The sequence below is a fragment of the Telopea speciosissima genome, chromosome 8 (assembly GCF_018873765.1).
Source record: "Telopea speciosissima isolate NSW1024214 ecotype Mountain lineage chromosome 8, Tspe_v1, whole genome shotgun sequence".
NCBI lineage: Eukaryota > Viridiplantae > Streptophyta > Magnoliopsida > Proteales > Proteaceae > Telopea > Telopea speciosissima.
In genome coordinates this window covers 58,955,894-58,970,064 of record NC_057923.1, presented here as the reverse complement: position 1 = coordinate 58,970,064, position 14,171 = coordinate 58,955,894, and the positions used below count along the sequence as shown (strand labels likewise).

At 41.7% G+C, this 14,171-nt stretch overlaps 1 protein-coding gene and 1 pseudogene across 1 annotated transcript; both read right to left on the bottom strand.

Annotated features, from left to right (window-relative positions):
- Nucleotides 1–340: 340 nt before the first annotated feature.
- LOC122672495 lies at nucleotides 341–1,911 on the bottom strand (annotated as a pseudogene).
- Nucleotides 1,912–8,965: 7,054 nt separating this feature from the next.
- On the bottom strand, nucleotides 8,966–10,561 carry LOC122672494 (berberine bridge enzyme-like 26). Its single transcript, XM_043869956.1, has one exon. It carries the CDS (start codon nucleotides 10,559–10,561, stop codon nucleotides 8,966–8,968), a length of 1,596 nt encoding a protein of 531 aa, XP_043725891.1.
- Between the last annotated feature and the right edge of the window lie 3,610 nt (nucleotides 10,562–14,171).

Sequence of the window (14,171 nt, the reverse complement as noted above, 5' to 3'; positions counted from 1 at the left end):
ACAATTAAAAAAACCATGTGAGAGGGCTTGTACAATTATGTCGTGGGAAACTTTTTTTCTCATAAATAAATATTCCTTGGATTAATTTTTTTAAACAGAGATCCTATATTGCATATTCAACCAGTCCCACAAAAAAAAAATCCCAATAAAAATAAGTAACTCATTCAGAGAACAAACCCACAGAACCTTAAAATTAACAATACATGAGAAGAAAATGCTTCGAGGCATGAATGGAAAAATATATTCCTCTTATTGTAAACATTAGGGTTGTCCAAAGACTACAATTCTTCACTCACAGTGTTATTGATTATTTACCCTCTTTAATTTTCTCTCTTTTTCTTTACAAAGGGTATGGTGGAATACTTTGCTCATTCCAAAAGAAATTATCTGGATCAATCTTCCTTTTAACTAGTGCTAATCTCTTGAAATTATTCTTGAAATACTTACTACCCCAAACCCTAGCACTAGAGTAGTTGTTATTGCCTTCTCTATTTCTACCCAAGTCAAGATCTCTATAATTGAGATATGCAGTCCTTGGTGATCTAGAAACATATGGTGTCATGAACTTATATAGCATTCTAATCCATTCTATATGCTTTTGAGTATTTTTTGCTCCTTCTTCATCTTCCCAATCTACCCTATACTGAACATTGTACAAATTTCCTGCTCTATGTGGGAATGGAGTTTCATACTCTGAAATCTCACTCATCCTTCCACCTAAGGGGTCCATGATCAAGACATGTCCCTCCCCTTCTAAAACCAGTTTCCATATCCCTTCCAACACATTTTCAGGAATTGGTTCCTTCACAAAATCAGACTTGGCCTTGAAGAAGCTCTTTAGTGATTTTCCATGTGAGTATCCATTGAAATAGAGAGTGGAATTAATCCATGACATTTCAGTGCAGTCCTTGGCCTTCAAACCCAATTCAGGAAAGCTCTTTTCCATTAAAGGAAGGAGTTCATGCATGCCACCAAGGTACATAGAATTGAATAAGGCTACAAGGCTTCTCTCCCCCTTTTTCTTTCCTTCTTCACCTAACACAATGATTCTTATGAACAGATCTTCATGAAACTTAATTATCTGCTATGTGTTGCCACCTGTGAATAAGCTTTGTTGCACCTTCTTCTAATGTTTTCTGCACAGTGAAAACAGTCACTGTAGGTGGAACAAAAACCAACCTGATTGTCCATGAAACAATGATTCCAAAACTTGCTCCTCCTCCTCCTCTAATGGCCCAAAATAGATCTTCACCCATCGATTTTCTATCTAGGATTCTTCCATTAACATCAACAATAGAAGCATCAATGATATTATCACTAGAAAGGCCATACCTTCTCATCATGGTGCCTATCCCACCTCCACTGAAGATCCCTCCTACCCCTATAGTGGAACTAAGCCCTGAAGGGAAGCCATATGTGTTAGTTTCCCCCGCAATTTTTTGATAAACTTCGCCGACGGTTGCACCTGCCTGAACCAATGTTGTCTTGTCTTTCAGGTTGACAATGACCGAGCGAAGATTGCGGAGATCTACAATAATGAAGGGGGACATCAGATAGATATGATAAGCCTTCATAGTCATGACCACCACTTCGAACTATGATATGTAGGCCAAGTTTCCTTGAGCAAATGACTGTTACTTGGATGTGGGTTTCATGAGCAGGAGTGAAAATAAATATTGGTTTGCCATTTGCAGATGAAAGGAACCTAAGGTTTTGAATGGTAGAATCTAGGATAGATGAATAGGAAGAGTTTGCAGGGGTATGTAGGAATGTAGAGATTGATTCAGATGGTATAGAGTAATCTGCAGCACATTGTAGGAAATGCTCAGAGATTGATTTTGAGCATACGAAAGAAACTGAGAAGATGAGAACAAAAAAGAAGACAAGACTTGCAGAGCCTAAGGAAACCATTTTTGGTTTGCTTTGGACTCTTATCTTGGCCTTGGTAACCTGTTAAATAGATACATGCATAACCCACCTAACAGAGGAGTTAATGCACAACATATACAGAAATATCCAGAAAGATAATTTCTATTAATGACCAATTGTTGGGTTTCATGGCTTTTATCTAAGTCGGTTGAAAGTTTGGTTCAATGGTCTAGATTATTGACCAAATATTGGATTCCCTCCTAAACTTGGAAACTCAATATTTATTCCTATCATCCACGTCAGCCATCCACCTCATCTCTTGATATGGATCAATCCCATTATTGTATTTTTCATACATACACTATGCTATATTTGTAAACCAGTCCTCTGTATATCTTGTAATCAATTACACAACTTAATCAATGCAATTACAATATTTACAATGAATCATATCCAATTCTATTATGGTATCATGAGGAAGCTTTAGGCTCACGCCTAAACAGATCCTATCCTCATTCCTTTCTTCATTCTCAAGTCCCACCCGTTCTTCCCTATGGCGCCAACAAGATGCATTGCTACGATCATTACTCATATCCAATTCTGAAGAAGTTGTACCTCTGGCCATTGGCAAACTCACCAGCCATGATCTTTGGGTGGCTCTCAATACCACTTTTGGATCCACATCTCAAACTCGACTGATGGCTCTCAACATCAGTCTCAAGGACTCCGTGCAGCAACCAGATGAACCAATTTCTATTTTCTTCGGCGCCTCAAAGCTTTGGTGGATGAGCTTGCTGCCACCAGCCAACCAGTCCTTGTTTCCGACTTCAATCTCCATGTTTATCGAGCATTGAGGATGGAACTCAAAGACATTGTTCCCTCTTTGCTCACTAGGACTGAGCCTCTGCCCTTCACCGAGCTGCATTCACTGCTACTCAGCCACAAATTCTTAAAGAATTCCTCTCTTCATCAGCCATCACACATGGCCCCTCATGCTGCTATTCCTAGTGCCCCTGTGGCCTCAAAAGATAGCCTGAATACCCAACTCCCCACTTCTGGCCGCGGGTCTTCACGTGGTCGATGGGGATGTGGTTATGGCCGATCTCAAAGAGGGCGTGGTCAAGGCTGTATGTGGTGCTCTCACTGTCACCCGCAACAACCATTCTGATGCAACTTGTTACTATCACCCAAGGGGGCCCCTACTGCCCATTACACATCCCCTAACCCCTTCCTCCACCACCCCTCTCCCCTCCCCACCCCTCCCTACCACGGTTCCACCCCACCTCTCCTTCCCACCCCCTCTTACCCCCCCCCCCCTCTGCAGCTTAACTTGGTACCCCGATACAGGGGCCACTCACCATGTTACACTAGACCTTCAATCCCTTGCACCCTATGATCCCTATGGTGGTAATGAGCAGCTCTTTGTTGGTAATGGTAAGGGACTGCTGATCTCTCACATCAATTCTACCTCCATCACTTCCCCTTCATCTTCTATTTCTTTTCATTTGCATGATGTTTTGCATGTTCCTTGCATTTCTAAACCACTCCTTTCAGTTCAAAAGTTTGCTACTGACAATAATGCATTTTTTCAATTTTACCCCTCTTTCTTTCTTGTGAAGGATTGAACAACCAATGAAGTTCTTATGTTCGGCCCGAGTAAGGACGGGCCATATGTCTTCTCCCCGCCATCTTCTCAAATGAGTGCCAATATTGCTGCGGAAACAACATTGGATGGGTGGCATAGCCGATTGGGCCATCCCCATAATGACTTACTTCATCATATGATTCGCAAAAATAATTTGCCCTGTAATAATAAATCTCTATCCCCCCTTTGCAAGGCTTGTCAGTTAGGGAAATCTTGTCGTTTACATTTACCCCTTTCCCCCTCTAGAAGTTATTTCCTCTTGAACTACTTTTTAGTGATGTTCGGGGCCCCGTCCATGTTCCATCGGTTTTCGATCATAGGTACTTTGCCATCTTTGTACTTGACTTTTCAAAATACATATGGTTTTATCCTATGACCCACAAATCCAAAATTTTTGAAAATGTTTGTTGTTTTCAAAATTAAGTTGGCCAATTTTCACGAAAAATCCTTTCAATCCAAACTGATTGCGGAGGTGAGTATCGCACTCTCCTCTCCTTTTTTGCCCAAATAGGCATTCAACACAGAATTTTGGCCCCCATACACATGAGCAACAAGGCTCCATTGAGAGGTGACATCGCCCCATTTTTTAGACCGGCCTCTCACTCCTTGGCCATAGCTCGGTTCCCCAGCACTATTGGCACAATGCATTTGACACCGTTGTCTATCTAATCAATAGAATGCCCTCCAGGGTTTCCATGGGTCTTTCTCCCTTTCAAATATTGTTTCACAAAGCACCCGATTACTCTTTCCTAGTATTTGGGTGCTTATGTTTGTCCTTTTTAAGACCATATAATAAACACAAAATGGATTATCGGTCTACCCCTTGTGTATTCCTCGGTTATAGCAGCTCTCACACGGGTTATATTTGTCTTGACCGTGCTCCGCTAATAGACTTTATATAGCCCGGCATGTCAGATTTCATGAATCTAAGTTCCCTTTTGCCACTTCCTTCTCCTCCCCAACATCCTCCACGGCACCTCCATCATCATCACCATGGGCAATTGCTCCCAACAGGTTACCATCATCTCCACATCAACCACCACCACCCAACCAACCTGTTCCCTTTTTCCCCCACAACCCATCTCCTCTACGAAACCCAAACCCACCTTCCCCTCCCTAACCGAGCCCAATTTCACCACACCAACCAAGCCCAAACCCACCCTCCCCTCCTCTACCAAGCCCAAACCTACCCTCTCCTCCCCAACCGAATCCCGCCCCCTCCCCAATGTGCCGTACCAGGTCTCTTCATGATCTATACCTTAACACCTCTCCCATCCATCCCACAACCCTCTCTACCACTACAACCCCACCACTGAACCAACTTATTTCACTCAAGGCAACAAAGTTGCAGAATGGCGCACAACGATGACGGAGGAATTTAATGCGCTCTTAAAAATGGCACTTGGGAACTTATCCCACCCCCTCCCCCATTTAAAAATATTGTGGGCTGCAAATGGGTGTATCGGGTCAAAAGGAAAGCAGATGGTTCTCTTGAGCGTTATAAAGCCTGCCTTGTACGTAGCAAAGGGCTACCATCAACAACCTGGGCTTGATTACACTGTAACCTTCAGTCCGGTTGTCAAGCCCACGACTATCCTTACCATTATATCTCTGGCTGTCTCTAATGGTTGGGCCATGCGTCAATTAGATGTCCACAATGTCTTCTTACATGGCGTGCTTCAAGAGGAGGTCTACATGTCTCAACCTCCGGGTTTTGTCGATCCGAACAAACCCAATCATGTTTGCAAATTATTAAAGTCCCTACATGGGCTCAAGCAAGCTCCCAGGGCTTGGTTTACACGCCTATCTCAGTTCCTGCTTAGCATTGGATTCAAGGCATCACAGATAGATCCTTTTTTATTCATATATCGGCAGGTACCAACAATATCTTTATTCTTATCTATATTGATGATATAGTTGTCACAGGGAATTCACAAGGTCACATATCAACCCTTCTCAAGCAACTAGCGGAGGAATTTGCTATCAAGGACTTGGGCCTATTGAACTTCTTTCTTGGGGTGGAAGCTCTTCCTCATGCCCAAGGCCTTCTACTTTGTTAATTCCGCTATATTGGAGATTTATTAACAAGGGCTGGTATGACAGATTGTAAGCCCCTACAGACACCAATGGCTGCTTCTATGGCCCTAACAGCTACATCTGGCAATCCTATGGCAAATCCCATCTTATATAGATCCATCGTTGGGGCACTTCAATACGTCACATTGACTTGCCCAGATGTAGATTTTGCGATGAATAAGGCCTGCCAATATATGCATGCCCCAACTGAAACTCATTGGGTATTGGTTAAACGGATTCTCCGCTATTTAAAAGGTACCCAATCTCATGGTTTTTTGTTTGATCGCCGCTCTGATCTACAGTTAGAGGCCTTTAGTGATGCCGATTGGGCTGGTTGCAGCGATGATAAAAAATCTACCAACAGATTTGTTATTTTTCTTGGTTCTAATCTTATCTCATAGATTTCAAGAAAACATCATACTATTGCACGCTCCTCTATAGAGGCAGAATACAAGGCTTTGGCAGATGCGGTCGCTGAACTAATCTGGCTCCAATCCTTATTCACTGAACTTGGCATCTCTTTATCTGGACCACCGATCCTTTGGTGTGACAACATGGAGCCACCTATCTCTCAACAAATCCGGTCTTTCACGCCCGGACCAAACATGTTGAAATTGACTTCCATTTCGTTTGGGATCACGTCGCCAATCGTGAGTTACTGGTCCAATTCATCTCCACAAAAGACCAACTCGCAGATATTCTCTCCAAGATCCTATCAACGGCCCGGTTCCAATTCTTACGAGATAAGTTGAAGCTCTGATGCTCGGGACCTTCCACTTCAGGGGGCGTATTGATCAAATATTGGGTTCCCTCCCAAACTTGGGAACCCAATATTTGATCCTATCATCCACCTTAGCCATCCACCTCATCTCTTGATAAGGATCAATCCCATTACTGTATTTTCCATATATACATTGTGCTATATTTGTAAACCAGCCCTCTATATATCTTGTAATCAATTACACAAATTAATCAAGGCAATTACAATATTAAAAATCAATCATATCCAATTCTATTATAGATGAACTAATGGAGAAGATAGAGAATTTGTTGGTATTAGGTCATGTTGGGACCAAGTCCATGTGTGCAAGTGCCATATAAGCTGGCAAGCACTTTTCTCAGTGCATTTTTTCTATCATGAGAAGAAGAAAGAGAGTGAGTGGAGAAAGTGGAGTCTTCCAAGTAAATAAAAAAGTGGAGTCTTCAACATGAATAGGTCTTTTAAAGGAGTGGAAGTGATTGGTGGTTGAAGACATTAAACAATGTGGAGTCTTCTAAGAGACACCTTGGAAGAAGTTTGTAGTGGGTTTTCTCTAAGGAAAGAAAGTGAAATCTTGCCCAACAATATAGAAGATGAGAGAGAGTTAGTGGGTTTTCTTTAATTAGAGAGAAAACAACAAAGCAAAGAAAGAGTCCTAAAAGGATAGAGGTATCTACCAAAGAGAGTGAGTGTTGATCCAAGTGAGTAGCCAAGATGTGAGGATCCAAGTAAGAGTCCAAGAGATACAACGTGGGTGCAACGTGTGTACACAGACTAAGTGAGGAGCCAAGGTGAATGTATGTAGAGTGAATAAGAGATGAGAGAAGGATGTACATGGGTGCTTGGGTTTGGATATCAAATCGCAAGGGTTGTACTATTTTCTCTTTTCTTGATTCATAGTGGAAGTTTGATCTCACTTCATGGACATCGGCTATTTTGTCAAACCACGTAAATCTCTTGCCTCTTCTTTTGTGTGTGTGTGTGTGTTTTGTTGATCTTGCACTTACCGATATCGTGCGTTGCTCACATTGAAAAGAGTAGGTTGGAAAAGTTATTTATCCAACCCCAACACCAATAATGTAGCTACCGATTTTATACCTTTCCAAGGGTACTTGGATCCTCTCCAGTGTGCTAGTGCGTCCAGTACAGCTGGGCAGCACGATGAGATGCGTGCCAAATGTGCTTAGTCGTCGGATCCACGTTGGCCATGCGGGAGATGATCTGGTTTCTTCCAATGACACCTTGAACTAGAACAAGATTCTTGTTTGCAGCTATATTTCTTGATATATAATCAATCAGGGGGCAGGATACAAAACCATTGATGTTGATTCACTAGGATTTATATGTAAGTAGAAGGATCACCAAGATGCCAGCGTGCAGATTCAATCCAACGACCTCTCACAATCCATGCCATGGGCTTCACTCTCTCTCTCTCTCAAAACCATTGATGTTGATTCACTAGGATTTATTGTTGATAATGTCAAATGTAAGTTAACATCAAAGGATGTGAGAATAAGTTCCTAGGACATAGGACATCCGTCCCACTATCACCCACTCATAAATTGTAGGTAGGTTATACAATTTTTACTAAAAAAAAAAAAAAGGTAGGTTATACAGTCATGACTACAAAACTTTCCTTTAGGGGTGTTAAAAAAATCCGGCCAGCCTGAGCCCGCCCTAACCTGCCTTGAGCCTGGACAGGGCCCGATCGAGCTGGGTTTACCATTTCCTTGGATCTGGCAGGGCCAGGTCGGGCTTGGGTTGAAGCCTTGGGGTGAGCCCGATCATGCCCAACCCAACGTTGTATATATTATATATCAATATTATGTATTACAAGGCCGGCCCATCTAGTATATATACAACCCAGCCCGTATATTATTCAGGGTCAATCAAGGTCAGGCTGAGCTTGGCTAAACCCTAATAGGGTCGAACTGGGTTGAGGGTGTGGGTCCTGGCAAGGTTGGGCTGGGCTTGAACTGACCTTAAGAGCCCTAGGGTTGGGCTAGTTTTTAAGGTAGGCCCGGCCTAGCGTGGCACATTGTCACCCTGGCTTTCCTTTTTTTTTTGGATGTAAATTATGTTTTCCTTTTCAGATCGTGATGTGAGGGTTGGGGGATCTCCTATAAAACACCAATGACGATGTGAAATGAATAGTACAATTCACATGGGCCAAAATAGTAATAGAGTGAACTCTAATCGTTGAAGCAAGGGACTGTTTTATCTTAGAGACCAATTCACACATTTCCCAATTGTACTAGAGGGGGGTGTCAATGGTTTTTAGGACAACATCAAGTGATGTGACTCAGCCACATACAGCGTTGATAGAGCATCATTTACAGTAAAGCACAGTTCGTGATCGAAATAAATCAAAGCAATACTTGCAGTGACTATCTAGATACGGTTCAGATAAATTTAAGTTCTCTCTATTGTTTTATTATCACAACTGCGCCATTATGAGCTGATACAAGGTACTCTCATTCTGGGACCTGTATCTTGTGCATCTGGGCAGGGAAAGGCGGTCAAAGTGCTTGGGCAGGGGTAAGGCGGTCAAAGCGTGCCGCCTTGAGCCTGGCGCTGCATATGCAGCCCGGCTGCCCGGATGCACAGGATCTTTTTCATTCTGTTAAGGCAAGTGGTGGAATGCTTTGCTCATCCCAAAAAAAGTTATCTGGATCAACCTTGCCCTTTACAAGCGCCAATCTTTTGAAGTTATTCTTGAAATACTTTCTACCCCAAACTGTAGCTTTTGAGTAGCTTGTGTTTCCATATTTGTTTCTACCCAAATCAAGATCTCTATGGTTGAGATAAGCAGCCCTGGGAGAATTGGAGACATAAGGAGTCATGTACTTGTGGAGCTTCCTCATCCATTTAATTTGCTTTTTGGTTGCTCTTATCCCTCCCTCTGCCTCTTCCCACATTACCCTATATTGAATGCTGTACAGGTTACCAGCTCTGTGTGGAAATGGAGTCTCAGACTCTGGTATCTCACTCATCTTCCCACCAAGAGGATCCATCTCCATGAATGCTCCTTCCCCCTCAAGGATTAACAACTTCCATAGCCTTTCAAGCCCTGTTTCAGAAATGGGTTCCTTCACAAAATCAGACTTGGCCTTGAAGAATATCTTGGACTGAGAAGTCTTGTTCATTAGAAAGTTGAATGGGGATTCTCCATTGCTGTATCCATCAAAGTAGAGGGTAGAGTTGATCCAACTCATCTCAATACAGTCCTTGGCCTCCAATCCTAACTCTGGGAAGCTGTTCTCCATCAAAGGAAGAAGTTCTTTAGAACTTCCAAGGAACAAGGAATTGAATGAAGCTTGGATTGTTCTTCTCTCTCCACCTAGAACATGTACCATGATTGCTATGAAGAGATCTTCATGTAACTTATCTGTTATGTGTTGCCATTTGTGAACAAGTTTAGTTGCTCCTTGTTCTAGTGTTCTGTTTACTGTGAATACAGTTACAGTAGGTGGAACAGGAACCAACCTGATCTGCCATGAGATGATGACACCAAAGCTTGCTGCTCCTCCTCCTCGGATGGCCCAAAACAGATCTTCACCCATTGATTTTCTATCAAGAATTCTTCCATTAACATCAACTATTCGAGCATCCATTACGTTATCACAGGCGAGGCCATATTTTCTCACCATAGTGCCTTTTCCACCTCCACTGAGCATCCCACCAATGCCCACACTGTGGCAAATCCCTGCAGGGAAGCCATGGATACTACTTTTCTCTGCAATTCGATAATAAACCTCACCAATAGTTGCACCTGCCTGAACCCATGCGGTCTCGTCTTCCATGTTGACATCGATTGACCGAAGGTTACGGAGATCAATAATGAGGAACAGAGCATTAGATAGATAAGATAAGCCTTCATAATCATGGCCACCGCTCCGGACTCTGATCTGCAGATTATATTGTTTAGAGCAGATAATAGCTGCTTGGATGTGAGATTCATGGGTAGGTGTGAGAATAAAGAGAGGTTTAGGGTTCTTAGATGAAAGGAGTCTAAGGTTATGTATTGTAGAATTCAAGATAGAAGAGAAGGATGAGTCTTGAGGAGTGTAGACAAGTTCAGATATTGATTCAGAAGAATAATTTGTAGCACATTTGAGGAAATTCTCATAGATTGAGCTTGAACTTGCTAAAGAAATTGAAAACATGAGAGGAAAGAAGATGATGAAGATTATAGAAACCAAGGAACCCATTTTTGCCTCTTGCTTGGTTTCTGAAAACATGAGAAGAAAGAAGAAGATAAAGACTACAGAAACCGAGGAACCTATTTTTGCCTCTTGCTTGGTTTCTGAGAGGGTGGTTAAATTTGGTTAACTACTCATACCATGACAGCCATTTGCCATACCATGGTGATCAATATCTCTCTGGGATGACGACACATGGCTTGTGTAGATCCAACGGTTTGGTTTGAATTTGAGACTTTTCAATTGCTAAAGAAATTGTAAACATGAGACGAAGCTCAATCTATGAGGAAATTCTCATAGATTGAGCTTGAGCTTGCTAAAGAAATTGAAAACATGAGAAGAAAGAAGATGATGTAGATTACAGAAACCAAGGAACCCATTTTTGCCTCTTGCTTGGTTTCTGAAAACTTGAGAAGAAAGAAGATGATGAGGATTACAGAAACCAAGGAACCTATTTTTGCTTCTTCCTTGGTTTCTGAGAGGATGGTTTAATTTGGACAACTACTCATACCATGACAGCCATTTGCCATACCATGCTGGTCAATATCTCTCTGGGAAGGCGACCCATGGCTTGTGTAGATCCAACGGTTTGGTTTGAATTTGAGACTTTTAGGGCATGGAGAGTGGGGGTTAAGATTCTTTGATTTTAAATTTGAACGTTCGAATTCAAGCTTCCACGTGTCGTCTTTCCAGAGAGATAGTGGCAAGGTATTGGGCAATCAGAACTTGAGACGATAAAAATTCCTCGACCACTCCGGATCTTTATCCTCTCAAGTGCAATGCCCACTGCCAATGCACCTCACTTGTGCATCACTGCATCCGACGGTACAATGCACCTTTAAAGTTCATCCTCTCAGTCTCATGGCCACTATCAGATGCACAAGTGAGGTGTACTGAGCAATGCACCACACTTGAGAAGATAAAAATTCAGTCCACTCCAATCATCTTTCTAAGTAGGACACGCTTGTCTTTTTGTTTTTTTTTCATTATAATAGGTAAAACTTGTCAGGATGACAAATATTTGCCTAGTTGTAGATCAGATGAGACTCAAATTTTGACAAAGGATAGAGTAATAGTTAGCAAAAATGGGAACGACACTTGCAATATGGGTTTTATAAGGTAAAAAATTGTAAATGGATGGTCAAATTAAACAGAAAACGGTAAAAAACGAAAAATGGACGGTACAGGTTTTAAACGTTTATATTTCATAAAAACAAAACCAAAAACGACATTATTCTCATATAAATTGAGGATTTTTTATTCAAAATATATGCTTCTAATTTCGGTGTCCATGCATTGACCTGAAGTTGAAAGTGATATCATGAAAAATGAAATCCTTCGAGCCATCTTTACGTCGGAGAAAGAATCGGGCCGATCAGAGTTCAGGAGAGAGAGATATGGTCAGTTAAGTAAGTCATTGTTCAACAAGTCCAAGATCTTAAAAAATGCCAAAAAAACAGGAACGCGTTTTAAACGTATTTAAAATGGGAATGCTTATCGTTTGCCTTTTTTCCGTATGTTTTCCAAACATACGGCAAAATATGTTTAAAACGGTAAAAAATGGGAACACGTTTAAAACGACATTTTTGCTAACAAAGGGATAGACCCCAAGGTCTTTGTTTATGTGTGTAAGTTTTAGATCGCAGATTTGGTCTAGTGGTAAAATAAAGTTTAAAAAATTTATTAACTAGAGGAAGATGCGAGGATGAATATGAATGTTTAAAAATAAAAAGATGCATGAAAATACATGAAAGGGTTTTTTATTAAACTTGAATATTAAATTTGCGATGTAATTAATCCATGATGTACAAATAATCCAATACATCGTTCCCCAAAACCAGCTGTCCACGTGGCTAGATAGTGATGGACCATCCTGATAAGATTATTTGAACAAGTACTACAAAATAAAATTTTGAATCACATACGTGTATGTTGCATTAGGTGATGATGACATATGTTATTTTTGCCTTTATAAATACCCTTTCTGATTTATAAATACCCTTTCTGAAGAGGCATTTGTGGAAGCAAAAGCATACATGTCGTGAACTTAAGTACATAAAGCCTACCCATAGGATAGGTGATCCGGGTGTTTTTTAAACAAAAAAAAAAAAAGATGATATGTTCAATTGTCCCGGATTAAGGGCTTCCCACTTTGTAATGCTACCTTAAGTTCTAACCCACTTCATTTTTTTATAGCTAGGTCTAAGCCCTAACCACTTGGGCATCGATCAACAATGGCGTTTGATAAAACCTGTTCTTACTCATGTCACTCTGTGATCCAAAGCTAACTGAAAACCTGCAAATCCACATCCAAGAGGACCAAGACTAGTTATTTTGTTCAAGATTTCCGATATGAGTGTCTTCAGTCTCTTCAAGCTACCAAATAGGGTGCTCAAGTCTACAAGTTTACTTTTACCATCCAAACAACCTTTTCTCCACTAAAACCGCTCACCCATGTAGAAATTGCTTCATTACTCACGATACAACTCAACTCTCTGCTAGTTCTTCCCAAAGCAGATTCCAGGCCTCCAGGCTCTACCATGATTACCCATTACCCAAATTGTTCAAAGAACCAACTCCCAATTTACAGATCTGTTGCTTTTCTCAAAATTACGTATACCCATTTCTTAGATTACCCATTCCCCAATTGGTTTCAAATCCACGCCCCAAACCCCCCCCCCCTCCCACTCCCACACAAAAACCCCCCAAATTTCTCTTAACAGAAATGGGAGACGAACAAGATCCACCAAGATGTTTTTAACCTAACAACAACAAACTCAGCCTTGTCCCAACTTAATGGGGTCGGCTACATGGATCCCAAACAGAAGGAAAATTGAGTTCTACAAAAAAAACCAAGGGAGATGCAACATGCTAGGTGAAAGATAATAAGAGGGAAATCGGCGGGCATATGGAGCAAGGAAAGGCAGAAGCAACCCTTGAGGAAGGAGCATCATAAAATGGGTGGCATTTGAACAAGCTAGGGTTTCAGTTCGAACAATCGGTAGGGAGAGGGAGGATGGCCTCTCTTTGCGATATCGGCTTTCGCTCTTTGGCTTGCGCACAGAAAAAGAGTGAGAGAGAATTGCAGGTGGGTGTACCTTAATGGAGTTGCAGGAGTATCCCAATGGCCTTTTTATCTTTCTTAATTTATCCAAACAGTGATCAAGGAGCGGGGTGGGGTTCCACATTCCCTAGTGACCCCAATGCCACACGCCTAAACCTTGATCATTGATTCACCCAGCCAAGTCCTTAAATCTGAAGTTGGGCTGAGTCCTAGAAAAATTGACACTGCTTGTGCCACACAAGGGAGGGGGAAGGGAAGGGGAAATTTAAAGGGTCAAGCTTAGAATCCGTCGGTCTGATCGGGCACTCGATGGGTTAGAAACCAAGTTATTAAATGTGTCAGGTTTAAGCCTGACTTTTTTAATAATCAGGTCGGGCCGAGCTTTAACTGATCGGGCTCAATCGGGCCGGGGCCTGGAATTGACACCCGTACATAAAGCATTCATAGAGCATCATTTGCAGTACACTTCGTGATCGAAATACATCAAAGCAACACTTGGGAGTGACTATCCAGATAAGGTTCAGATGAGTTTAACTTCTCTCTATTGCCTTATTA